We start from the raw sequence: 27910 nt of genomic DNA, 5'->3' as shown, positions 1-27910 counted from the left end.
CTAAAATCAACAGTCATCAGTCATCTAATTCAAAGTTAAAATGGTCCTTCGTCTTGAAAGTGGGTAGCCGTGGCGAAGACGAAGCCGACGAAACAAGCTGTTGTGAGTGAAGTGCATGGTACGGGGAACGGGACTGGGCCTGATGGTGTGACTGCGGGCGAGATGTGGGGTGAGACACGGGGGGGCACTGAGGCGGAGGTGGCAAAAGGTCAGTCTTGTGGTGTGGCTGTGGTCCTTCGATAACAGCAGCAGCTTTGCTCTCCCTCTTGGGAGTGTTGTTGAGGATGTCCAGGCTCCGGCGGCTGGAGGAAATGACGTCGACGACAAACTTGGTGCAGTCGGCGCACACGTCCCGCAGACTGCAGCCGTGCGCGTACAGGTGGGGAAACTCCTCCTCCACGGAGCGGCGCGTCAGGCAGCGCAGGGACCTGCAGGTGGGAGATGGAGGTGGCATTAGTGTTCAGGGTCAAAATGTACTTTTCAATGGAGATTGTAAACCAGGGGTCGGCAACCTTTTTGAAATGAAGTGCCAAGCCATGTTTTTATTTTCTCGAGTGTCAGTGTGCCATGTCAACATAAATTTTAATGACAAATATTTTGACATATTTTGATTGGCAGAACATAACGATCATTAGACCCAGAGCAATAATCCACCTATCTCCCCGACTCCCTCCCCAGTCAGAGTTCAGAGTTTTAATGAATGTAGAATTATGTGCAAGATGTAATTTGCTATAAAATTGCTAACTTCATTTAATTGACCACGTTTAAGAAACAAATAATGACAGATATTTTAACATATTTTGATTGGCAGGACATTGTTATAACGATCATTAGACCCAGACTCCCAGAGCAATAACCCATCTATCTCCCTGACGCCCTCCCCAGTCAGAGTTCAGAGTTTTAATGAATGTAGAATTTTGTGCAAGATTTAATTTGCGATAAATGATCTTAACTTCATTTAATTGACCACGTTTAAAAAAAGATTTGTTTTTAAAATAAAAAAATCCTCTCTCTCACTTCTGCCAGTGTGCCGGTGATCACCCTCCCCTGTGCCAATGTTGGCACTCGTGCCTAAGGTTGCCTACCCCTGTTGTAAACAAACGTCATGACAGGTTAAGAGAAGAGCTGTGTAACACATTAAAGGACGGCTTCGGCCATTTTCAACCACATGTTTATATAGTTGTTCCTCACTAAAGCTCATTATAATATGGTACCATTATAATTATAATATGGTACCATAATATGGCGAATCCAAGCAGAAACAGCAGGATTTCTATTCCTGGTAGGTTAGCATGTTATAATGGAAGTCATTGTTCTTGCATAAATACAAATCTAAATGAAAACGTTGACATTTTGTACAAACAAAGAAGAGAAAATAAAGGAAAAAAGCCTAATGATGATGTCACTGGTAGCTTTATATATAAAGATAGGTTGAAAATGGGTGACTTTGTCCTTTAAGTTTTCTTTTTTTATCTGCACTTTCATCTTTCTGCAAGTTTTGCCTTTGCAAAGTGCAAAATGAATTATTCTGAAATCTGATGAAGGCATCAGCTGTTTTGCTTTTAACTCATTGAATGCCCTTTTCAAGATGGCCGCCAAGTACCAGGATGCCACGTTCTTAAATTTCAAGTGCACGGATCAATTTTTTGTGCACGGATATGCACGGATATGCACCATATGTGTAGTACTTTTTAACAGCTTTCAAACAAAAGAATCCGCTTGGAAATCCGTTCAGGCATTCATGAGATAGAAGCCTTCAAAGTCAGACAAAACAAACACTGCCACCTTCCTAAATTTCTAGTGCACGGATCAATTTTTAGTGCACGGATCGTGCACGCCCATGCCTAGATCATGCACCATATGTGTAGTACTTTTTAACAGCTTTCAAACAAAAAAATCCGCTTGGAAATCCGTTCATTCATGAGTTCATTCATCCGTTCATTCATGAGATACAAGCCTTCAAAGTCAGACAAAACAGCCATTTTTGACATTTTGAAAGATGTGTTTGTTATGGGGCTAAACATGCAATTTCGCAATTGCGATCATGCCTAATACTTTTGAGGCATTTTTAGATTTCTTTTTATAATTTTTTTTTTTTCAAAATGGCTTCCAACTCGGGAAACTCGGGCTGTGGCAGCCTGGGACTACTGTAATAACTCGGGAAACTCGGGCCTTGGCAGTCAATGAGTTAAAAAACTACTGTACATTGGCCATCATTTGGCATAATTCACATACATTTTATTTACAGCGTTAAAATGAAATATAAATAGCTAAATAATAAAATAAAATGAAATATAAAAGGCAATGGCAGTAGTATAATGAGCTTAACGCCACAGAGAGTAACGTAGAGAAGGGTGTCTTCACCAATTAAAATGACATGAACATTCACTGTAATAAAGCCTGCTACTTGTGTCATTTGTGTATTTATCCCTCTCTTTGAAGTTTGAACTGCTCCTTGTCCCCCCATCCCCCACTAGAGCATGACTGATGCCAGATTTTTGGGTCCGATGCCTGAGTACTGGACCCCCGATTGCTGATGTTTTTACCAATATTTTGTCAATGAGTGCAAACATGTTTGAGAACTATTTGAAAAACTTTGAAAGTTTCTATTTGAGAAACATATTTTAATATATATATTTTTGCCTTTGACAACATACCCAAATTAGGGACGCCAGGTGTAAATCGGTTAAAATAAATCGGCTGCAGAGCGATGACGTACATTTCTTTTGTCTAATAATGGCAGATATACTGTATCTGCCAAACCAATAATGTTTATCGGTCTAGCTCTATCCCCAATACACTCACACATAGCATAAGGAGCTAGGATATTAAAAATGCCTGGGGTAATTATTACATAAGGGCTGCTTAAAGGCCTTGGACAAGGCCCTGCACTCGTTACATAACAAAAGACAGATAGAACTACACTAGGTGGCAAAGAGAGGGAAGAAGAGAATCGATGATGGAGCCTAGTGATTGGCTTGAGTCGGAGATCTCCCATTGGTTAAAGCAAGCAAAGCACTTCCGCTTAGGTGAGCAATCAGTGGCTAGGTGGGGGGAGGGACGAGAGGACTTAAATAGATTTAACCTGCATTCTTAACCTAGAGTGGCATTTGCCCTTGGATTTAACTAGCAACGGATTGTTCTCAGGAGCTGTCCTTTGCTCAATCCATCCTCTTTCCTAGAATTCCTTGTATTCTCCCCTCTATTCATGGGCAGAAAACACTGACTTACTTGTAGACTTCACTTTTGCGTCCGTGGCTGCTCTTTGGACTGTTGTGGAAGCCCACTGTGTAGACTGGGATATGGGCCATCTTCTTTGATGGTATCTTCATCTGGGACACAGAGGAGGGGAGAGCAGAATAACATGACAGAAATGTGACCCGGGCCCAAGGAGAGATTGCATTGAAGAGCAAAAGGTAAACAGAGAATGGGAAACCTGACAGCAAGCACAGAGGAAAGGGCAGTATATTTCTACATTTAAAATGACACCATCTCACAAATGATAAATTTACATCACAGAAACAAATGGGTCACACAGGCAGAAACTACAAGCACCACACTAGACCACAAACAAACCAAGCCCACAGTAAGTCCATAATCACAGTGCACACAACATAGACAAATTGCACAAAAGCATCCAAAGACACAGAATGAAAAAATAAAACAAATGGACATACCGTACCATTTAATACGCACAAACCACAATTATGTAACACAGCACACAACAGGACACACACAGTACAGGACACGGCAAACACACCACCCCCCACCCTCACCCCTTCACACACAACTCAGAACAAACAGCAACCCAAACATTCTAGCAGGCCAGTTCCCAAACCTACACCGCACAGAACCACACATCCACATGGTCTGGGGACTGAGGCAGCAAATCAAAATCAACAAAATGATTAACATTCACAGAAATATCTGCCAATGGAAACAAATAATACACTCAATATATTGACATACCTCATTAAAGGAGAATTCCGGCCTAGAAGGTTTTCTTACCTTTAGTTGGTGTTATTCTCTCCCCAAAAGAGTGGTCCAGATGTTTTATTTCTTCTTCTTCATAACAAGGCAATCTTGTCCATTTGCCTGACCCGACCACAGCTCCAAACAGGAGCTCATGGTTACAATGATAATCTGTTTATTTCTATCACTCGAAAATATTTCTTTCCGGTAGATATCTGTCAAAATGAGACTATTCGCTCCATAGTGCCATTTCCCACAGGGCGCCGCCATTATTGTGTACAATCCGCTGAACTTTGAACTCACGTTAAGAATTTCATCTCGCGAGACTGCTGAATGCTATTGGACACAGTGTGCACCAGAAGTCACGAAATTCCAAACATGAGTTCAAAATTCAGCGGCTTGTACACCATAATGGCGGCGCCCTGTGGGAAATGGCACTGTGGAGTGAACAGTCTCATTGTGTACGACAGATGTCTACCAAAAAGCGATAGAAAGAAATGGATTATCATTGCCTGTTATAAATAAAAGAAAAACAATCTGGAGCACTCTTTTGGGGAGGGAGTAACACCAACTAAAAAAACTGGAATTCTCCTTTAAAGGAATACTTCACCCCCAAAATGACCCTGTAAAGCCTTGAATGCATGGAGAATGTTTATTTTTGTCATTCCTTTTACGGTGAATGAAGAATCTAAAACCGAAGAGAGTACTTCATGAATAAAATAAAATAAAGAAGAGGTCCAATATTGACATGAGCAAAACCTTTATAAACATTTATAAACTCCAAAACAACTCACAATGTATTCCAAGTGTCTTGTATGCAGTCATGTACACAGTACTGCCAAAACACTGCTATTTCACTACCCGTGTTAAATGGGTAAGCATGTGGGGCTGAGTTCACCTGCACACGCTGGCCTAGGCATGTACATTGTTTGTGCATACGCCTGTTAAGCCCAGAAGTAAAGGCTTTAAAAAGGGTGATTAATTGATAGAAATAAAGCAATTTTGGAGGTGAAGTATTCTATTCAGCTCTTGTAAAGTAAAGTATTTTGGAAATGCTAGTTCTTGTCCAGGCTTTGTCACTCAAAATAACAAGCGCAGAGCACTGCAAGCATACTAAAAAAATAAAAATAAACGTGGTATGCAACAACATGACTACAGACTGATAATGCGAATTACCTTTGCACAGCAGGACCCACAGACAGATCTGTGGGGGGAATAAAAGGGATGAAACCCAACATCAGCATTGGACATAAATGGATGAATGGTTTATTCAAAATGAAATATTCGCCTTTTGGAAACAAAAGAACAAGAAAAAATGTGGGTAATTGTAAATTGGTATATTATTTTATCATTTTAGTCTGGACATTTTGTTCAACACAGAATGTGCATTCGAGAGTATGTAATTTTCTGCACTGAATGAAGCAACATCACAGGAGGTTCTCAACCTTTTCAGGCCGCGACCCACAGGTTGGGAACCACTGCTATACACTACAGAATATCAGCACAGCTGTGATGCAGGAGGCTGAGTGCCGAAGATAACGACAGTGTGAAAGGAGCATCTTTTATACCTTTTACATAGTAAGCAGGTTGATGGCCAAGAGAACAGGGGGAACTTGATTCTACAACAGCAACACACCTGCAAGGAAAACACACACACACACACACACACACACACACACACACACACACACACACACACACACACACACACACACACACACACACACACACACACACACACACACACACACAGTAGAGCAGAGGTTCTTAAACCTTTTAAGGACAGGGAAATGTAGGTGTCCATTTGGAACCCTGAGACGAGGGACATGATGTATTGTAGAGGGTTCAGAAGCCATGACCAGTTGCACTGTCACTGATCATGACATCATCATAACACATGGATATTGGCCATGAATCGGGATGCTTGAGGTCCATTACCTTGCCTCTCTTCAGGTTACTGTAGAGCTCTTTGTTCTGAAGGTACTTCTCCATCTCTGCTTTCACCAGCACTCGGCGCACATTGATGACTTCATCCACCGTTAAGGCAAGACTTTCCACGGGGTGGCTAAACTCCTCCTGAAACACAGACAGAGAACGTCTGAGAGTCAGAACTTATAATCAAGACGTTTCACTTGATAGATCATAGAGGCTCTTGCTAATTGCCAACAGTCAAATGGTTAGCATCTTTCTTGACCACAAAGATAATGAGTACAGCATTATGGTTATTGCATAGCTGGAGGGGCATGCATTCATTCACAACAGGCATCTCTCACTATATATTCTGTGTGTGTGTGTGTGTGTGTGTGTGTGTGTGTGTGTGTGTGTGTGTGTGTGTGTGTGTGTGTGTGTGTGTGTGTGTGTGTGTGTGTGTGTGTGTGCGTAGCGTGCGTGTGTGTGTGTGTGTGTGTGTAGCGCCACGTTTGTTCCACTAAGCAAGTACACATTTCTGATTGGCTAACTCAACCTGTCGGCTTAACCGATTGACAGAGCTTCACATGTCCTTTGTGCTGCAGAGCCAATGTAAGTGGAACGACTTGTATCATTCCTGCTATGCATGACCCCAAGTATGCCAGTGCCCAAAGGCTGCTGTCCTATTATCGAACTATAAATTAGGGAATTCTACGTCACACAATGGGAAAACCCTTGACAAAACACAGAGTGACGTCATCAATCGGGTGATGACGCCATCATCATCACCATAAAAGCCAATGAGGGACCAGCATTCTTGGTGACGTCACCATCAATAAGTGCAACCTCATATTAATGAAAAGGGTGAAGTCATAATATTGAGGCATACAGTATATAAGGGACATGAGAGGGGCCGTCTATGCCCGTAGCATAGCATGGGCATAGATGGGCATATGTCCGATAAGCTTGAGGATTGGTGGATTGATGAGCTTCACGTGACACTTTGACCAGACTATAAGAGGGCCATTTTCCATGATTGGTCAGGTTTCACTTACTATAAAAAGGGCGAAGCGGGCGCTAACCTCTAGTAATAGAATAAATACACAACTTTTCCTTTCAAGGGTAATACAAGTGCATTCGTAAAGGTCGATGTGGGCTCTCATAGTCTCATGTGTCAATCACCCCCATGGGTGATGTTGCCTTTTAAATCTCTACAGAAGCCAGGACATAAGACTAGAGGCTGGTAATTAGTAAAGGTCAGAATAAAGTGGAAATCAGCTGCAGCAGTGGGTAACCAAAACCAAAGGGAATATGTGGAGCAGTAAAAATGTGTGTGCATGCTGCGCACCAATTAGGAGTCTTTGATGTATAGAACAGATTAGATGCTGTAAATAAGGTAATTATCAACATTATGCCTCTCTTTCCAACTTTCAGTGAAGAAGTGCAAAAGCCAGAGGTGTACCGATGTAATCTTAATCTCTTGCATTATTCGAGTTCAACTTCCTTAGAGTAACGTTTCATCAAGGACACAGCACTCAGTGCCCTATAATGGTGAAGTTCAGTTTTTTGAGGAATGGAAGTAAAGTGCAGTACTGAGTTTATAGTTGGAGAATCATATAATATATGAGTGTTCTATTGAAGATGACTTTTGTATGTTAATCTAGCAGTTAAAATACTTCCTCCATGGTTTATAGAGCAGAATCTCAGTGAAACCTCTGCACCCTTTTGGATGGGAAAGGAGTTTTGTAGCAAAAAGCTTATGATATATTTTGGTCAACAAAATAGTCTCTAAAAAAAGAAAAAAGAATGTGATAATTTGGACATTTTGTAATCTCTGCCAGGCCGGAACGGCTGGGGGTGGGGATGATGTTTTCATGTTTTCTTGTGTCTATGAACAGCTAATCTCGGGCACCGCTGGACGGATCGCAAACTGCACACACACTCCCAGTAGGCCAAGGAAGAACCTCCAGCTCCACCCCACATTTTTGGAGCTGTGTGGAACACAAGCTACCCTATACGTGGCCGTGTGTGTAGGTATGTGGGTATGTGGGTGGGTGGGTGGGTCTGTGGGTCTGTATGTAGCCTGTATGTAGTAACCCTGGGTGACCAGAGAGGTGCTGTTGAGTCTAGCCTGCCCTGAGCATCAACTGCAACACACACACACACACACACACACACACACACACACACACACACACACACACACACACACACACAGAGCTCCACTTCGAACAGAGGTTCGATTTTTCAAATCAGCCTCATGGTGGCAGGCCACAATTTAGCTTACAACTCTTTAAGCATAGTCTGCGTAGATCAAACAAATTCCCCATGATTGCTTGGATACATGACACAACTCCCACACACATTTCCGCCTGTCAAAATATTTGCATTTTCTTCAGAAATACTCAAAAATTCACACAAATCAGTACACATTCTCCCTGGACTCATGTGGTCATTGATCAAGAAGTATCAGTCAGATTTCTTTATATGATTGGCTTTGGTTTTACGACTTTTTCAAAAATAGCAGATCTACAAGCTCGCAGCGCGGCACTCGGTGCCGCGCTGTGAGCTTGTATATCTGCTATTTTTCACTGGTTAAAGCATTCAATAATTCTAGGCCTAAATGGCCTAAAAAGTCACACAAATCAGTATACATTCTCCTTGGACTCATGTGGTCATTGATCAAGAAGTATCAAGACAGATTTCTTTATATGATTGGCTTTGGTTTGCTGGAGGAGCCTTTTTAGCATGAGAAATTCCACAAATCATAAACGCAGTGTCCAGTGTGACCCAAATTGTAATTGAGGGGCTTCTAAACAACGTAGATCGAAAAGTGATTTCGCAGAATTCATGGTTGAGGATGTATTTTATGTTGTATAAAAATATGTGAAAATACTTTTACCACACATTTGAAAATCCGGTTTGCCAAACTGTAAAACACATTGGAAATCTGGCAGGTGAACCCATTGGGAACTCACCTCCTACTGGCTGTTTGTGAACTGTAGTACAACTGTAGAATATGACAAAGCAACAATAAAAATAAGTACCGTTCATCTTTATCACATGTTTTTTTTAACTCACCATCCATTGGTGCTTGTTGCTAGCTGTGGAACTGGAGGTGGTTTCAGAACCCTCTGAGTTCTCATTGACTGAGCTTAAAGACAGACGAGCTGGGGACGGGGGCACCCACCCATGAACGGGGAGGGAGGCTGGAGGGGCAGATGGGGGCAGAGAGTCAGAGAGAAAAAGTAGGCACACAGAAAGAAATAGCCAGCAGTGTTGATTTCGTCGACTATAACTATGACTAAAAATGTTTGGCGACTGTTTTTTTCACTGGCGAAAACGAAAAAAAAAAAAGAAAAAAAAAACTAAGCTGTGATGACTGAAACTAAGACTAAATATATTGACAACTTCGTCAACAAAATAAAAAACTAGACTAAAACGTTAGGGAGGGACTGCTGGAAAAGAGAGTCATTTTATGTTTGGTTGACGCGTTGTGAGCTTGTAGATCTGCTATTTTCAGCACGCAACCAAGTCATTACGATGCCATCAAGGCCCGCCAAAATACTTGACTAAATAGTTGACTAAATCAACTGAAGATTTAGTTGACTAAAACCTTATGATATTTAGTTGACTAAAATTAGACTAAAACTAAAACTTTTCAGGTGAGTAAAATTATGACTAAAACTAAATGACATTTTATTCAAAAGACTATGACTAAAACTAAATCAAAAATTGTTGTCCAAAACAACACTGATAGCCAGCTACATAAAGAAAGCAATGGTTAAAGGGGAAGACCACCCATTTTCAATATACCTTAGAGGAGTTGTGTGGAAATTTAAAAAAAGTTCCCCCCCTTCTGTGTTGCCTAGAACTGGAGGATTGATTTTGGGGTTTGTATTGTAAAGTACAACGTGATGACATCACACATTGTACTTTACAATACAAACCCCAAAATCAATCCTCCAGTTCTAGGCAACATAGAAGGGGGGGAACCTTTTTTCTATTTCCACACAACTCCTCTAAGGTATATTAATGACATAGTTCAATATTGAAAATGGGTGGTCTTCCCCTTTAAGATACAGTGGAATCAAATAAGTGGAGGCCAGAGAACAAACAGATGGAAGCTTTGAATCCAAGTGCATGCATAACCTTCTTTTTATCCGGCTGCATCTCAGATCTCACCCCAGAGCCTTCAGTCATCTACACTAATGCTGCACTCCATTATTAATCTGGTTTTAAAGGAGAGCGTCAGCCCATCTTCTGATATACGCCTGCAACTCAGATCACAGCAAGAGGCCTGCTCACTGCCTCGTTCAAAGGAAGAACTCAATCGAGACCATAAGAAATTAACCAGAAGTGCACTGTAGGAGGTGGTGAGGTAGTGGTGGTGGCGGTGAGGGGGGCAGGCAGGGGGATCTAAATTATGCAAGTCCAAAAAGACCACACACAGTTGAGATTGGGTGCCTCTTCAATCCTGCAAATGGAAGATGCCAATTCAACTCTTTTAATGGAAAGTAACCCATCTGAGAGATCGACTACAACTAGCCGGTAACACTCATCAGCACATATAATTTGGATCAGCTGTTGAAAACAGCATGCAGGTTCGTTTACAGGCTTACATTCTGGGATTAGATGGTTATGGTGTGACAGAGTTACACCATAATCACACCAGTGATGAACTACAGTAATAAACCACCATGTTTATCAAGCCATTGCTGTTGTGTAGGCAATTTTGCTTGTAATGACACATTGCTTAAGAGGGTGTGCTTTACCGTGATTATTAGCAGTCGCACGACAGTGATGTTGTCAGGAACACGGCAAAGAGAGCCAATACAGAGTGGGCAACAGACCTCGGAAGACTGGGCACCTTCTAGTAAAATATGCCTAACCCGAACCTCACAGAACTATTCCTAATCTTAACCTGAAAATGTTTTGGATGGGGAGGTCTGGTGCCCACTCTGTTTTGCTGCCCAGATATCCCTAGTGCCCACTCTTTTAAGGTGCCCAGTTTTCCCTAGTAGTGCCCAGAATGTTTTTGTGCCCACCCTTCCCGTGACCCTGCACACGTCCCATGCAAACTGCTAGCCTAGCCACTCTGCTCCGCCGAGACTGGTCTGCTTTGTATTTTGATTAGTCTCATTCTAGGTGAGCCGTCATGCACGGGTAGAGAACCTATTTCAACAAAACAGATTGCTTGGTCGGAACTACCTGCTGGCAACGGTCCGCCATTCCGAAACACCGCTATTCCGAAGCAGGGTTAGGGTTAGGTTTAGGGTTAGGGTTAGGGTTAGGGGTAGGGGTAGGGTTAGGGGTAGGGTTAGGGTTAGTTAGGGTTAGGGTTAGGGTAAGGGTTAGGGTTAGGGTTAGGGGTAGGGGTAGGGTTAGGGTTAGAAGTCAACGTTCGGAATAGCGGTGTTTCGGAAAGGCGGGGTGTAACCCTACCTGCTATATATTGAAGTCAAGGGGAGAAGCTCAGCTTTGCATTTCCTTCCACTTAAGCCCCATTTCATACTTTTCAAGCGGAGAAAGTAGCCGATCTCTGTGATCTTGTAGATTGGCTATATTAGCAATTTTTTAAAATGTAAAAAGCAATTTTGAAAATAGTTTCAAACGCTTCCAAAAATGAAACCAAAAACCAGTAAACATGCAAATGCATGTCACACATGAATGTACAGCATAAAGTTGAAACCCCTAACTCTGGACCCCCTTTACAGTGTGTGTGTGTGTGTGTGTGTGTGTGTGTGTGTGTGTGTGTGTGTGTGTGTGTGTGTGTGTGTGTGTGTGTGTGTGTGTGTGTGTGTGTGTGTGTGTCTTTTGTCAGCACATCTTTCTATTTTAAATCATTTTAAATTGTTAAAATTGTTAATTGCATCAGATGTAGTGCTTCTCAAACTCTGCAACAAAGTGTCTTAAGCAGTTTATAGACGGTGGATTGACACACATTATGGCTCTATTTTATACAGTTTCAGCTCTCATCATTCAAAAGTGCTCTGAGTAATCTACCAAGAACAAATACTGTATGATTCAGGATTAAGAGGCAGCCAGTGGTTGTCTGTCAGAAACACATCTTCAATAGAATTATATCAAGTTAACTTTGTTCTATGTAAAATACACACATGTTCATAATAATGTAATTCTTTTAAACATAATTTGAACATTATGAAAAGTATTTAGACCTTCAGATGCAAGCGGGTAGACCTGCTGTAGTGCAATTTCTCCCTCTGCTGGTCAAGAACTAATATTACCACCAGCACAAACAAAGCACAACAGAGTACAGGTAGCCTGGCTTGGCCAGACTATAATGCAGCTAACTAACTGCAGTATAGTATCCCCACATTGTTTTAACATGGGTGGATCGTTAAGCTGTGCTAGGCTAGAGTACATGTTCTGTTCAGAATTTCTGACAGAAGGCAAAGTAGTTGTTGTTAACTTATAGATTCATATTGAAAATAATAAAACACAGTCAAAAAGAAGAAAGTCTATGCGTGCGTACACACACTGACCTCTGTGCGTAGGAGGTGGCCCTGCTCCGGTCAGTGTGCGGGACCGGGGCCTCTCTGTCCTCAGTCTCACTTCTGCCCCTCCTAGGTGGTTAGTGTCTATTAGCGACGAGTGCATCTGACTTCGGAGCACAAAGACATCGTGCTCAGAGAAGGAACGGTCCCTTTTGATCGGCGTGGGGGAACTCTCAATCCGACGTAGATCAACACCATCTGGGGAGTCCTCTTCCTGTGTGTGTGTGCGTGTGCGTGTGTGTGTGTGTGTGTGTTGGGTTACACAACATCGGTGGAGAATAGTGAAGGAAGAAGCAGAGAGGATGGGTTGAGATGAAGAAGAGCCAATGTTTTTCTGTCTTTCTCTAATTCCCTCCCTCTGTCCCTCGATCTCACCTCAAATATGGCCATCTCCTCCATCTCGGCAAGAGTAGGGGCTTTCAGGAGGATGCGAGGACGGGAAGGGGGGCGGGACCCACACTCGGCGGCAGAGAGGTCAATGCAGGAAGTAGACTTGACATTGCAAGGACAAGTCTGAGCAAGGCAGGGCAGAGAGCCAAATGCTGGAGGAGAGAGAGGCCAAAAAGTTAAACAACAGTAACTAAATGATTCTGATGTACTGATGCTACAAAACTAGCTAATCTTTGTTTGTGACAATCGTGTCATTTATGTCATTTTCTCCTCTTCTTTTTTTTTATTTCTATCAATGTTGTAAAGTGGCTTTCATTATCTCGAACAAGACAAATCAAATGTAAAAACTAAATGGTAGCAATAATAAGTAAGTTCTTGAAATTCCTACTACTCCTACTCAGCAGGAGTAGTAGGAATTTTATTCTTCATTAGAAGCCATTTTTCACATTCGTTCTTCCTTCTTTTCTGTTTTGTAATGTGTTTTAATGCATCCTTTTAGTATGCAGAGACAGTACATTGATCTTGCCTCTTGGTCTGAAAATAGCCAGTCAATACGTATGAAATACGATACCAACTTCACATGTACTACTATGGCTCTATTGGAGAACCTCAGCAAACTATGCATAACATACAGTAAGCGGTTTAGCTATTTAGTATGGCCATTATAGGCTATGGTATAGATTGCACAGTTCACTGTTCTGAGCCATGTCTGTGTTAATCACTTTCAGTATCCAATTTGTTTTCTAGGTAGTTGAAAGCATGTTCTGAGTCGAGCAGAAAGTTTTACGCACGCGCGCGCGCGCGCACACACACACACACACACACACACACACACACACACACACACACACACACACACACACACACACACACACACACACACACACACACACACACACACACACACACACACACACACACACACACACACACACACACACACACACACACACAGGTCGGACTCTCTTCTGTACTGTAAACACAAACCATAAACGCAGCACAGGCACTCTGTAAAGTTCATTTTCTCCAAAACACTTAGGTATGCAGAAATATGTCTCCTAAACACTGGTATGGGTCATGTGGTTATGAGGGCGAGTAAATAAGGTTCTGTTACTGTCCCAGAGTTACTCTGGATGGCCCAAGTTCTGAGTCATACATCATGAGTAAACCTAATTCATCCATCCTCGTACAAAGCATGTTTTTCTATTGAAAATCGGTTATTTATGGTGAAGTTAGGTATTTACAGATGGATGATGGATAAATTAGGTGACTGGATAATATGTTCCATTCATAATGAAGATTCGCTTGAAATATACTGTATAATATACATTTGTACCAACCAGGTCGACTAGTGGTTATACTAGTCGCCTAGTTGGTGAAAGCCCTACTGCCTGCCCTACACCATATATGGAGATCTCTGTATCCGTCAGTCCTTGTCCCTTTCATGCCCATATATGAAGATCCCTGATTAGTGAGTCCATGCCCTGGGCATATTGGTGGGATCGGCGGTTCTGGACAAACGCATATCCGAACGACTCTGCAGTGGGTACCACACTTCGGCGATGCGCTTGCAGAGTTTGAAGTCCCTCGCTCCCAGGTTTTGCGTTGGTTAAAAAGAATACTACAAAAACAGATCCACCGATGCCACTATTGCCATGGCTCTCCACACCGTTCTTGTGCACATGGGCAACAAGCTGCTGAAGTACAAATATGTACATATGCCGTTTGTGGACTACACCTCAGCACTCAATCAACACCATTGTCCCAGCAAACCTTGACACAAAGCTCTGAGACCTGGGGCTAAATACACCCAAGCATGTGCGACTGGATAGTGGATACAATACGTCCTGTCAAACCGACATCAGGTGGTGAGAATGGGCGGCATCTCATCTGACCCCCTGACCCTCAACACTGGAGCACCCCAGGGATGCGTGCTGAGCCCTCTCCTCAACTCCCTGCACACATACTGTATGACACATCATAAAGTATGTGGACGACACGACAGTGATGGGCCGAATCATCAACAATGACGAGTCTGACTTTAGAGATGAGACCAACTCACTGGGACTCTGGTGCTGGGGGAACAACCTCGCCCCTTAACGTCGACAAGACCAAGGAGCTGATCGCGGACTTCAGGAGGCTGCGGAGAAATCATGCGCCCATCCTCATCGATGGCGCTACTGTGGAAAGGGTCAGTGAGTTCATGATCCTCGGAGTACACATCGAGGAGGAGCTCAAATGGGAGACACACACCACACACGTGGGGGAAAAGCAGCGACTGTACTGGCTTCACTGCTTGAAGAAGTTCGGAGTAGGACAACGACCGCATCTTCAGTCTCTGTACTACAATAGCTCAGTTGAAGGTGTTCTATCAGGCTATGTTACAGCCTGGTATGAGAACTGCACTGCCCGAGAAAAGATCAACCTACAGCGAGTAGTGCGATCGGCAGAGCGCATAATGGGAGGCAAGCTCCTCGCAATCCAGGAACTGTACAAAAAGCGGTGTGTTGTCAAAGCCCAGTGCATCATCCAAGGACAAGCACCACCCAAGTCACAAACTGTTCAAACCCCTACAACGACCTCAGCCAGGCAAGGGGGGCTATCGCAGTATGCTGAACCAGGCATAAGCCTTGTCAGGCACCTTTGCTCTTCCTTGTACCTACCTACTTGGATTGTACCAGGAACAAGTGACTTGGATTTAGATTTAGCTCTTCCTTGGACCTTACTGTGGATTATATTGACAAGTGACTTGACTTTTTGTCTTTGCTCTTCCTCCTGGACCTACAGTACTTGCGGATTATACCAGCGTCAGTCTACTTTATGTGGATTATGAGATCATCACAACATTTTGCACCTTAATCCCATGTACAACACTGATGTTTTTTTTTTCTAGCACCTTAACTAACGTCCATAAAGTAAGTATATCATGCACAGTATACATCTGCTGCTATGCTCACACACACACACACCTTTATATTGTATCTCAGGTACTATGTGTAAATATGTAGATATTTGTTTTGTTTTTCCTTGCTTGATCTCCTTTTCCCCCTTGCCCAAAAATCAATTTCACCCACTTCTTAACTAATATAGCCGATTCTGATTCTCTCCTCTCTCCCTCTCCTCGCCTGCCACATATCTACAGATGTGCAACTTGAACTTTATAAAGTAGATAAGGCGTTATTGTGGATAATGCACAAAACTTACTATAACCATTACTATAAAAGGCGTTATTGTGGATAATGCACAAAACGTACTATAACTATTACTATAAATGATTGTCAGACAATTTAGCATCTGGTGCCCCACACATGGATAATTTAATTAGGGACACGTGGGAACAATGCATTGTCACAATGGGGCTTTTAAGCCGTGACATCATTTTGTAGTCAGACCTCCAAGCAGATTTATTATAAATATCTGTCCCTCGCTATTTCAACAGATCCGAGACAAAAATAACGACTAAAGTATAATTCTACCACTTTCCTTTCAACAACAAAGAGAAGAAAAATGTGTAAATAGTAAAAATAGTAAAAAGATTCACGGGCGCTGGGGCCTTTTGGCCCCAAAAGTTCTCCTCTGCCTACAAAATGATGTCAGACTTAACAGCCCCATAATGCCGCACTTACGTCTGGAGCTAGGGATGAGCACAGGCCTTAGCTTTCTTTCCCTCTTGATCCCGGCCAGAACTTGTTCATGGAGAGATTGCTGCACCTGAGGAGGAGGGGGTAGGCTTCGTTCTGAAACCTATGAGGAGAAAATAATAACACAGCTTTAGTCATCCTGAAAGGTCTGATAGGTAAAGACGTGAGAGGGAGGGGAAGCTGTTTCATACTGTTTTAAATTATGTTTGGAGAAAAATATAATAATAATGACGATAATAATAAATGATACTCCAAATATTCCCCCAATAGCAAGTTATATTATGGTGATATTTCCATTTATATTGCAAAAACAGGGGTTGATATCCAATGAACAACATTTTGGTAGATACTCGAAATAGAAAGGGGCAGCTAGTACAATTCAAGTTTAATTGAATACTTCAAGCCAAGACCACTCACTGGTTTGAGTGGAGGTCGAGATCGAATGAAATCCAGGATTAATTCATGGGCACTCCTCTTCACTGTGGTAGGGATATCACCATCTACCTGAGAAAGATAAGAGGGCAGATGACACTCAGAATTTCTATCTGCAACTGTCTGTCTGCAAACTATTGCTATTAGTACAGGCTGCTTAGCTATGAAACCAGCACCTGTTTTCTTAGAGTTATGGCGTTCAAGGTGACACTAAATCACACGTATGCTGTAGTTACTCTTTTACTTGCCTGTAAGGCACATTAAATTAAAATGATAGGCACTTTAGTGCTTTGCAATCCAAATTGGTACAGGATGCAATATTCTAGACACAATAAGACAGTTTCCCAAACATTTTGGGTCACACAGCAACCCAAAATGGGGCCATCTAAATCAATAAAATGTATTTGTGTATCATAGTACAGATTTCTTTATGTAGATGAGCAATAAGTGGGATAATGAACAGTGAGGTGGTCATTATTGATTCTGCACCACCCTGTCGGCTTTTATTTCTCAGTAATGAACGCATCGCTGCTCTAACAAACACCATTATTATTACATTTATTAGCTGCAGCTGTGTTGCTTACGTCAATGTACCAAGCTCAAGCCTAGCCCTAGATAGTTTGTCTGGACCGGCAGGCCAGCCCAAGAGACACTGATGTATGTTTTTGATTGACTGAGTGATGAAATTACAGCATTGGTCTCTGCCTATCTCGGAGCAAACATCCTCCAGGTTATGGAATGTAGTCTATCCTCGGTTGGCATAACAATTAACTAGCAAGTCCCAGAGCAATCATCCTTCCAAGGTATGTAGTGAGTGGAGTACACATCTATGGGCTCTGGCTTGTGAACATGCAGGGTGGTTGTCTACCTGGAGTACAGCTTTGTTTGTATTAGCTAAGGTTAGTTGTGCTCAGAGGCAGCTGAGCACAACAGAACACGTTGCCAAGAGAATTGCTGTTGAATATGTTAACAGCTGTAACCATCCAAGCTAAGGTGCTGAAAGCCATTGAATTACTACACAAAGAGCAAAATACAACTAACTTTATCCAGTCTTAGTTCAAATTAAAATTCTCCTCTGACAGAATATGTAAAATAATAATATATATGTAGAATACATTACTCTGGGACTGAGTTATTGTTAACTTATAGGACTATGGATGTATTCATTAATTGAATTGAATCAGAAAGACCTATACAGACAAGATTATTATTACTGGGGAATTTCTGGTAATGTTATGTTCACTGGTTCCCAAATATTATCGTGCATCAACTATTGAAATGCTCAAAATAAATGAGGGGTTGTTCTCCCTAAATGTAGCTTAACCGGGGTCATGCTCAAGCTCCCTCTGCCCTATGTTCCCTCACTGAGGTTTGGGTTAGGGTTTAGGTTAGGGTTAGGTATATAGTGGTTAACATTGAGGGAACATAGGGCTGAGGGAACTTGAGCATGGATCCGCTTAACCATGACGTGTTAGACAACAGGATAATTGCACATGAACATTTCATATTAGGAATTCACATAGAGATACAGTAAGTATACCATACCACTGATTATCCCTCCATAACAAATTGCCCACAATTTCACATATTGCAATTTACAATTCACCCTTTGTCAAGTCCCGCCCATTGTCCTGCCCCTCTCCACACCCATTGGTTGCTTTGACTTGGAGGGACATTCAGTGGGACATTCCATCCACTGCCATGTTAATTCAGTTGCTTCATATTGTTATTCTGTGTGCTCAATTCTAATTTCAAACTTTGTTTCAGTCAATTGGAGCTGCTCAGTGGCAGCATAGTGAATCAGCATGTTTTTAAATGTTTTTATTTCTCCAAAAAATATGTTTTAGCTAATTCAACATAAAAAAGGCGGAACCAGGGAGGGACAATGCTGATAGAGCCTGCTGGTTGGTCAGTCAGGGACCAACCAGGAGGCTAACAAAGGGTGAATTTAGGCTAAAATGTCAGCAAACAAGGGTAGTTAGTTAGTTCCCTTACTTACTACCATTACAGGACTTTGAATGTGGGTTCTTCTCACCATGACTTTGCGCAGTTGGTACTTCCGTGATCGTATGTCTTGCATGAGCATCTCAAAAGGTGTGAGGCTGAATTCGGTCGGCAGTGGGTTGAAAGGCTGCTCCTGCACCTTCTTTAGTTTCACTCCCTGTCTCAGCTCCTTCATTAGCGCCACCCAAAGCCGTGCCTTCAAGGGCCAATGCACACTTTGTCATACAACTCTGCTTTTCTTTCCTTATTAGCATATTGTAGGTACAATTTCATGATGTCGTTCTGTCTCACCCAGTCTGTGTGTTTCAATGCGTCAAGCTCAGCTGTGGCTCGGTCTTCCTTAGATTCTTCCTTTCTAATCTTCTTCAGCATCTGAAAATGAGACAAGTCTATAACATGTGACTGAAAACAATATCAGAAAAAATAAAAAGGATGTATGTATGTATGTGTGTTTGTTTGTATGAGGCCAGGCCCCAGATCTCCATGTATGGAAATAACTAATGTCACGAGTACCACTCACTTCGCACTGGTGCGATTTTTAAATGAGAATCACATTTTGAAAATCACTTTAATCCAATCATGACCCCAAGAATCTTAATCGAATCGTGAGATAGCAGAACATTCACAGCTCTAATACACCAACAAACCTCCTTGGCGTCTTTGATCTTATTGAGGAACGTCTGCAACTCCAGAGTCTCTACAAACAGAGCCCTGCAGACCGCCTGGTAGTGCTCCGGAGCCAGGGCCTGGTTCGCCAGCCGAGACGCACACAGCACCATCACCTGTCGAAGCGTGCACACTGGTCTCACAACTCCCTCCTCCTCATCGCCTTCCTCCTCCTCCTCCTCTTGCCCACTGTAGCCCTCATCGGATGTTCCGTTGCCGGCTGTCGCTCCTAGACTCTGGTCACCTCCTCCTGTCATGCGTTCAATGAGGTGCTCCAGTTGCGGGCCCAACTCCCGCTCCTCACTTTCATCCAGACCCCAGTCGAGGGCCCGGTAGATGGTCACACCCAGGGACTGCACCAGCTGGATGGATGATGAAACGCTAACCATTAATGACTTTTACATTACTTTTTTTCCCCCATTGTTATTCTTCATTTTCTCCTAATTTAGTCATGCCAATTCCAAATTCCCCCATAGAGTCACTGCTGATCCCTACTTGTTGCTCTTGAGGAGGATATAGACAACCATGTCTCTCCTCCAATACATGTGATGCCGCCAGCTGCCTCTTTTCACCTGATAGTGAGAAGTTTCACCAGGAGGAACACGCTATTCTTCTCAGTTCCGCTCCCTGCTGAACAGGCGCTCTGACCAGCGACAGAGAACTTCCTCCCCACCTGGCTTCCCACCCGTGAACACTGAGAATTGTGTTCATTGGAACGCCCAGTCAAGCCGGCAGCACTGTGGGCGTAGAGGATTCGAAACCCGGTCTACACAGAGGTGGGCGGGAACTTTACAGTACCTTTCCGCCACTCTGGCGCCCCACTTTGAATCACTTTAGAAAACACAAAAGTATATATGAAACTTTTAACTTGGGTGTCTCCTTTTAGGCCAATTACTCTTCCAAGAAAACTAATATGACTGGTATAAATAAATATAACTTAACTCGAAGACAAAGAAACTTACTTGAGACTCTGCAGTGGGTGGAAGGGGAGGTCCATCGGAGTCATCTACAGAAATGAGGTAGAGGGGCAGCTCATCAGTATGTACATGTACTAGTACTGTCTTGCAGTAGTACTTTTTTTACTATAAAAACAGGAAAAACAACATAATATATATAGTATATACTTAAAGATGGGGTGCCATGATTTTTTCCGATGATCAGGTATTATGATTATACTAGGAGGAAGATTTCTTCCGGAAAAGTGTACAGAAAGTGTTAAAAATATGTTTTTATGTGGCCACACCTACCAGTGCATTAGGTTTGCCTGGTTATCGAGAAGCTAACCGCTGCAGCCTGCGGGAAGTCTGCACCGCACCCTGCAGACCCGCGTCTGCAGACCCGGGTCTGCAGACCTGCAGACCCCATACTACTTAGTGACTTGGACAGGGCGTCGTGGGGCGACGGTGAGATTCGATCTAGTGATCTCTGGCACTCAAGTCGGCGACGCTATCCATTCAGCCATCAATGCTGATGTTTATCGTGGGCTTGCCCAGGCCTTACGGCCTGGGCATAAATAGAACGATTGCATTCACCACGGCTTCGTAACTCGCGCGGCGCTCCGCCGGCCGCGCGGCCCTGGCCCGCTCTTCGCGGCCACTCGCGCCTGCGGCGCTCGGGGGCGAAGAGCAGGACCAAGGTCCGCTGGCCTTCGCGCCGCTTGCAATGTCGTGGACAATCGAGCGGCTCCGCCTGGCTGCCACTGGGAGCAGTAGAGAGGTTGACCTGGGTCTGCAGTGCTGGGTCTGCAAACAGGTCTGCAGACTCGCAGACGCCAGGTCTGCAGACTCGCAGACGCCTTCCCGCAGGCTGCAGCCGTTACTACTTGTGGTTATCAGGTGGGTGGTGACCCAGCTGAAGTTAGCCACACCCACAGTGTTGGGTGTATGGTAAAAGGGGAGGGGATGATTTTACGATGTCATTAAATCTGTGTTTTTCGATCTGGCCCTTAATGGCTTTCAGCTTTCAGGCAGAAACCAAAAACACACAGGGAAGGCAAATTTGCACATTATAACCCCACCCGGTGGTTTATTAGAGTAATGTTAACTCCATATAGTGATTTTTAGTATTCGAATTATTCAACCTCTAAGTATTCGAATAGTCGAATATTCGACAGGAACTGTCAAATATTAAGTGTGAGAATAGCCGATCTACATGCTCACAACGCCTCGCAACTATTTTCACAATATTCATCTGCAGAACAGTCACATTAAATGTAATACCTACAATTCCAAGTGCTTGTCAGGGTGGGGGTCCCCAGTTCAAATATGTTTATTTTGGGGGTCACGGCCTAAAAAGGTTTGAGAACCCCTGGTATAGAGCATTAACAAATTCATCCACCAGGGGCATTGACAACTCATTCTTATGACTTCCTGTCTAGCCAAGCTTTATAAACTATATATTTTTTAAAGATAAAATAAAATAAAATAAGCGAATATTCGACTTCGGTGAACAACGTCAAATAGTGACTTTGATATTCGAATGTTCGAATATTCGAATATTTGGTGAATGCCCTAATAGGCACATACAAAACATAAAAAGTACAAAACTATGGCACCACCTCTTTAAACTGCGATTGGACATGATTCACGGCCAAATCTGCTGACAGTAACCACTGCTGACGTTTCCACCACCATTAACCACCCCTGCTCACTTTATGACTCTGAGAGAGGCGGTGAGGCGCCCCCCACCCCATCTCGGATTTCCATTCTGGAGTCAATAAATCACATTTCGTACCCCTATGTCCTGCAGTCACAACTCAGCCAAACGACAATATGTTTTAGCTCAGTGTGAGGGGAGCATGTTAAAAAAAAGAGCTGGCTCCAAGCTCAGATGTCAGCGATGACACCCAGGAGGCCTGAAACTACATGTTCAGCAGCTCTCACTGCAGAGGAAGAGGAACCAGAAAATGGAAGGAGGAGAGAGACGGGAATGGATGGGGGTCAATGCATCAGTCACGAGATGTGTGGCTGTACCCAGAGAGAGAGAGAGAGAGAGAGAGAGAGAGAGAGAGAGAGAGAGAGAGAGAGAGAGAGAGAGAGAGAGAGAGAGAGATTTAGGTATGGGTGGGCTATGGAGGTCAGGGGGGAATAAGACTAGATATAATGTACAGTAAGGTTCCCCAATAGGCGGCCCGCGGGCCATTTGCGGCCCGCGGGGGGCTACTGTCTGGCCCACACCAACCCCAGTAATAATGGTGGTATAAGAGCAGCAACAACACTAGTATATCGTCGTTGTCGGGTGGAAATCTCGTATCTCCAAATTTGTACGCTCTTTCCCAAATCATACAAGGCCGTTTTCACTACATAAGTAGTGAAAACAGCAGATCTACAAGCACACAATGCCTCGCGGTGCGAGGCGTTGTGTGCTTGTAGATCGGCTGTTTTCACTAGTTTAAATAATTTTTCAAAATGATACATGCAAAACGAACGGTTTTGGACATACAAGATTTTCACCCGACAACGACGATATCTGAACTGTCCCTGGAGTAGCGGGAACGCCACCGTCGCCCCCCTGCAATGTTGTGGCCCTCGGCTTGGTACCCTAGACATAATTTCGGCCCTTGGGGAAAACTAATTGTGGAACCCTGATGTACAGTATATAGACAGATTGTTGGGAGCAAAAGAGTAGAGGCAAGAAAGAAAGAGGGAGAACTAGAGGGATAGGGAAAGGCCCTGGCTGGCATGGGGTGGGCAGAAGGTTCAATCTGTCACTGCATCTTTTCCTGTCAACAACAAAGTGCTGAGACCAGGGCTCACCACCACAGAGACAAACACAGAGCCGTGCACTGTTCCTTGGCTGAATAGAAACGCAGGTTTGATGTACAACAAAAGACACTGAAGGAGAGAGCAGTAACATAACTCTCGGGTCTGCGTCCCGACTCCTGAGGGAGTGAAGACGTCCTCTATTCATGTGTCCTCGGAACGGGGGCACCATGATAACATGAGCCCCCTCTGAACCTGTTGGATGGGTTGGAATAATGGGCACAGGGTCACGGAACCAACAACACTTTGCCGTTTCCCACGGTTACTGGCTGGTAAACACAAGGGAAAATAACGATCTGTGTAAAGCCTAATTCATACTTCAACATCTGCCAGTGTCGCGTGACAAAAACTAAATTATGCTTAACACAGAGGTGCAGCTTTTAGACACAAAAAATGATACCGGTATATAATTAATTTGAGCCAAGCTGTTGTTGGTTCACATATTCATCTCCCCTAAGGATGGGTGACCTTGCAGAATGCAGATTATCTCTCAAGAAATGTGAAGAGAAGTAATTCAGTAATTCTCCACTGTCCAGCTGAATAATCCTCTGTCTTGAATGCAGGACAACACATTCCACAGCTCATTGTTGAAGAAATCAGAGCCTTAGACTTCCAGTATGTCCGCAATCGAGCTTGTTTGAGCTTTCTATTGAGCAAGTAAAAGTTATGAATTTGTAGGAAAGTGTTGTATACAATACAGTGTTGGTATTTCAATGAGACAGATTGTTTAATCATTGTCTCTGGGCAGGCTTATCTAATAACAGAAGGTAGCGCTTGGTCACCTTTTAAAGGTGGCTATATGAGGGAGCACATTTAGTCAGCCACACAACTTTTTGCTGAAGTACAAATTAGGCCTCAGTTGGAGGTCCTTGCTCAATCAATGTTTCAAATGGACATTGAATGAAATGTGGCAAAAGTCTAGCTTACCAGTGAGTGACTCCTAGACTTTAAATGACATGTAATCAGAGTCATCTCATACTAGACAGACAGAACAATCTTAATAGCCCACTATATCCAGGGTTCCCACACATTTTTACCAATTAATTTCCAAAACTTTTCCAAAACTTCTCCAGAATATTTAACAATTTCCAGGACTATATAACAATAATTCAGCTCAATAACAGCTCGCTTACTCCTATGCGCAATGCCCAAAGACAGGTAGTGTATGCCAGTGGTTCTCAACCCTTTCAGGCCGTGACCCCCGAAATAATCATATTTTAACTGGGAACCCGGCACCCTGACGAGCACTAAGAGTTGAGGAATTTTGTATAACACTGTTCTATTGTGAAAATAGCAGATCTACATGCTCACAACGCCTCTAATATTTGACAATTTGGCCCATGTTTAATTTGACATTTCAGAGGTATTAACAAAATCAATAACCAAAGACAATGCATAGCTATTTTTTCCAGGACCTTCCAGGACCCTTGGTGAATTCCAAAACTTTTCCAGTACTGTATTTTTTAATTTTTTTATTCAAAATATTTCCAGGAATTTCATGACCGTGGGAACCCTGTATATCTAACAGTACTTGACAGTTAAACATCTAAAATAAAATAATACAAATAAAAACATTTAAAATGTGAAAACATCCAGAATCCTCTGCTGATATCAGGTTCAGGTTCAATGGTCACTAAAAGGCAGTAAATTGTCCTCTTGTTGACCATACCTACATTACCAATGCAGGAAGAATAACTATATGAACAACATACAGTAGTCTACCTATGGCTGCCTATAACAAACATTTTTGAAGCGGTGAAAACCGCTTCCAATGAATGGCTTTGTGTGTATCACGCCCATATATGGTCATTTCAGTCCAGAATGAACAGGCTTTTTCAAATACAGAATGTCCGTTTAATTACCATATATGGTGATCTCAGTCCAGAATGAACAGGGTTTTTCAAAAACACAAAGTATGTTACCTTATGTCCATATATGGTCACTCCAGGCCAGAATGAACAGGTTTTTCCTGTCCCACAGAATGTCCGTTTAATTACCATATATGGTGATCTCAGTCCAGAATGAACAGGGTTTTTCAAAAACACAAAGTATGTTACCTTATGTCCATATATGGTCACTCCAGGCCAGAATGAACAGGTTTTTCCTGTCCCGTACGCAGTGCCGAGGGAAGTAGGGGTGCTGGGGGTGCGGCCGCACCCCCTCCCCCACGTCCCACCGCACCCCCCACCGCACCCCCTAAAGGGGGGTTGGGGGAAAAATATTGCCGATCGGCAAGTAGAGGCTCTGACATCAGTGGCGTGAAGTAGGAGCTATTGGCTACTTCTATTTCCAGTACAATTTCAAAATAAACATGTGTTGAATGATCGATTGTATAGACAAAAAACAAAAGAAAGGCTCTTGTTTTGAAATGTGCTTCTGGGCACTGTTTAGACAGGAAATGGCTTTCAAAGGACTTCCCTTTTAACTTGTCTAAGCGTCTGTCTCTCCGTGCGTAACATATGCGTCATGGACTCGGGTGAATTATAACAATACGGGCATAAAAGGAATATACAGAACACCAAGACAACACAACCTAGGCTATGAAGGCATTACACATCGCCCTCTGCTAGCCCTGGCGTCCTCACTGGTGAGTCGTGGCTAAAGACTTGTAATGATGAATGCTATGTTATGCTGCTGTGCTGCCTGGCTAGGCTAATGTTTGGGCTAGCTAGTGGCTAATGGCTATGGTGTACCAGAAGTTGACCAGCTGTTTCCTAACACTGGGGTCTGGACCGATGCGGCGGACAATATAGCATCTAATAATATCCTGCTGGCTGCAATCAGATCAGTGGCATATGGCCACTGTGTGCGCATTTTTTATATGTCTCCGCACTGTCCACAGCCCGTTTGGAGAGGCAAAGGGAAAGTTTAGTGTGCAGTTCCCAATTGTGTTACATTTAGCTAAAAAATAAACCGCGGAAACCCGAATAAAACATGCAAAAAAGGTTATAAAACACAATTAAAATCCGCAAATAACCGCAATTTTTGTGCGTGACGACAGCCCCTCCTGCCTCAAATTAGTTCCCACGGCTATGCCCGTACGTGTAAAATATCAGTCCAGAATGAATAGGCTTTTTCAAAAAGCAAAATGTCGATGTCCCTCCCCGTTCGATGAATGGATACTTTGAGGATTGGTCAAGCTTCGCATGATAATTTGGCCTTCAGGGTTTAAAAAATGTAGTAAGCCACAAATACATTCAGAATAGAGGTTTTATCTGTCCACCGCTTCACTTCGAACCGAGGTTTGATTTTTTGTAGTATACAGTACAAATCATGATAGTGGTGTAATGAGCATGGTCTGCTAACTCTGCTTTTATTATGGTCATCAGATAGTAACCAAAGGGAACCAAAGCCCACTTGATGGGTTATAAACATCATAATAGCCTCGGCTCTTGTATCTATGGGACACTGCAATAAAACTTGAGTTATTGCTCTCATTTTAACAGCTTTACCCAAACAATACACAAACGCTTCATAACTGGAATGTGTCCAGGGCAGGCCACTTGCTCTACTTCAATAACTTATGCTCTTTGATTGTTGTGGGCCATCTTCCTCCCATATTTTCGCCGTTTTGCGCTTCTTCTGCACTTTAGTCTAACAACCAGCAGCTAAATCAAGTTTGACCGTCCATTAGGCAGCTACGTTGAAACGGGTTATTCTGGCCCTAGCCCGCATGAGTAGGCTAGGCTGCTGGGGGCATATATATTATGCAGGTATTTTCAGGATCAAGATTGCGTATAAATAATCCTACTATACGAGCTTCCTCTTACTGTAGGACTAAACGCTGACCAGAACCGAGAGGAAAGCCGTTGTCTATGAATAATTAATCAGTTACTGACATAGCCTAATCCAAGTCCCAGGCCTGTACCTGTCCGGAGTGCGACAAATCGTTAAGTGGGAGAAATCAATCAAAAACATAAGTAGGTAATAGTCTAACAGCCTACAATGAATTATTAAATTCACGAATCAAATAGGCTCAGCTGTATGATTTAACTATGAATGAGTGAATGAATTACATAGGCACGTCGGTGCCTGAGGACAGAATAACACATAGGCCTATGAACTATTAAGAAGTTGGGGAGAAATTACATCCTGTTCTAGTCTAAAACAGATAAGTCTTACCATTGTGTAAGGACACAGTGCCGTCTCTGTGGAGGTGGATGGAGGACGGGTCCTCCACCCGGCAGACCCTGGCGGCCGGCGGGCGCGGCACCCTCAGTCCGCTGCAGCACTGGTAGCACACCGCCCATGCTTGCTCCTCGTTTATGGGCTGGTCGTAGGATTTCAGCACCTCTTCCAGAGACAGTTCCCGGGGGTCGCTGAGGTCTCGGGCCTCTACTCGGTCTGCAGGAACGGACACCCGTGAATCCCCGTCCTTGACGCTTCTATTTGTTGATCTAGCCATGGCTGCGACGCCCTGGAACCCATTCTTCAATCCGAAGGCACTGTGGCCATTGTCCGCTGACTCCCGACCGGCCCTGATGTCTTACCGTATCGCTGTTTCACGGCAAGGCGGTGTGATTCAGTGAAGCGCACTAGCGCAGCCAGCTGCACCGTGCTTGCTACCATAACACAACAGCGGCTGAACGTGATCTTTGATCTGTAGGAATGAATGCCA

General features: G+C 43.3%; 1 protein-coding gene across 1 annotated transcript; it reads right to left on the bottom strand.

The window, feature by feature from the left end:
• Nucleotides 1-16: 16 nt before the first annotated feature.
• spire2 (spire-type actin nucleation factor 2) lies at nt 17-27697 on the bottom strand (the record flags this gene model as incomplete). The annotated part of the gene is made up of 15 exons (XM_080736862.1): nt 17-428; nt 3232-3332; nt 5149-5176; nt 5541-5608; nt 5911-6048; nt 8962-9089; nt 12387-12612; nt 12774-12940; nt 16415-16532; nt 16847-16933; nt 18897-19061; nt 19157-19237; nt 19513-19893; nt 20494-20537; nt 27415-27697. The coding sequence occupies 15 exons, from the start codon at nt 27695-27697 to the stop codon at nt 17-19; spliced, it is 2427 nt and encodes an 808-aa protein (XP_080592988.1).
• Nucleotides 27698-27910: the final 213 nt, after the last annotated feature.

This window comes from Nannobrachium achirus (assembly GCF_963921795.1).
Source record: "Nannobrachium achirus genome assembly, chromosome: 11".
Classification (NCBI taxonomy): domain Eukaryota; kingdom Metazoa; phylum Chordata; class Actinopteri; order Myctophiformes; family Myctophidae; genus Nannobrachium; species Nannobrachium achirus.
The sequence above is the reverse complement of the archived record's forward strand: the minus strand, read 5'-3'. Positions and strand labels throughout refer to the sequence as shown.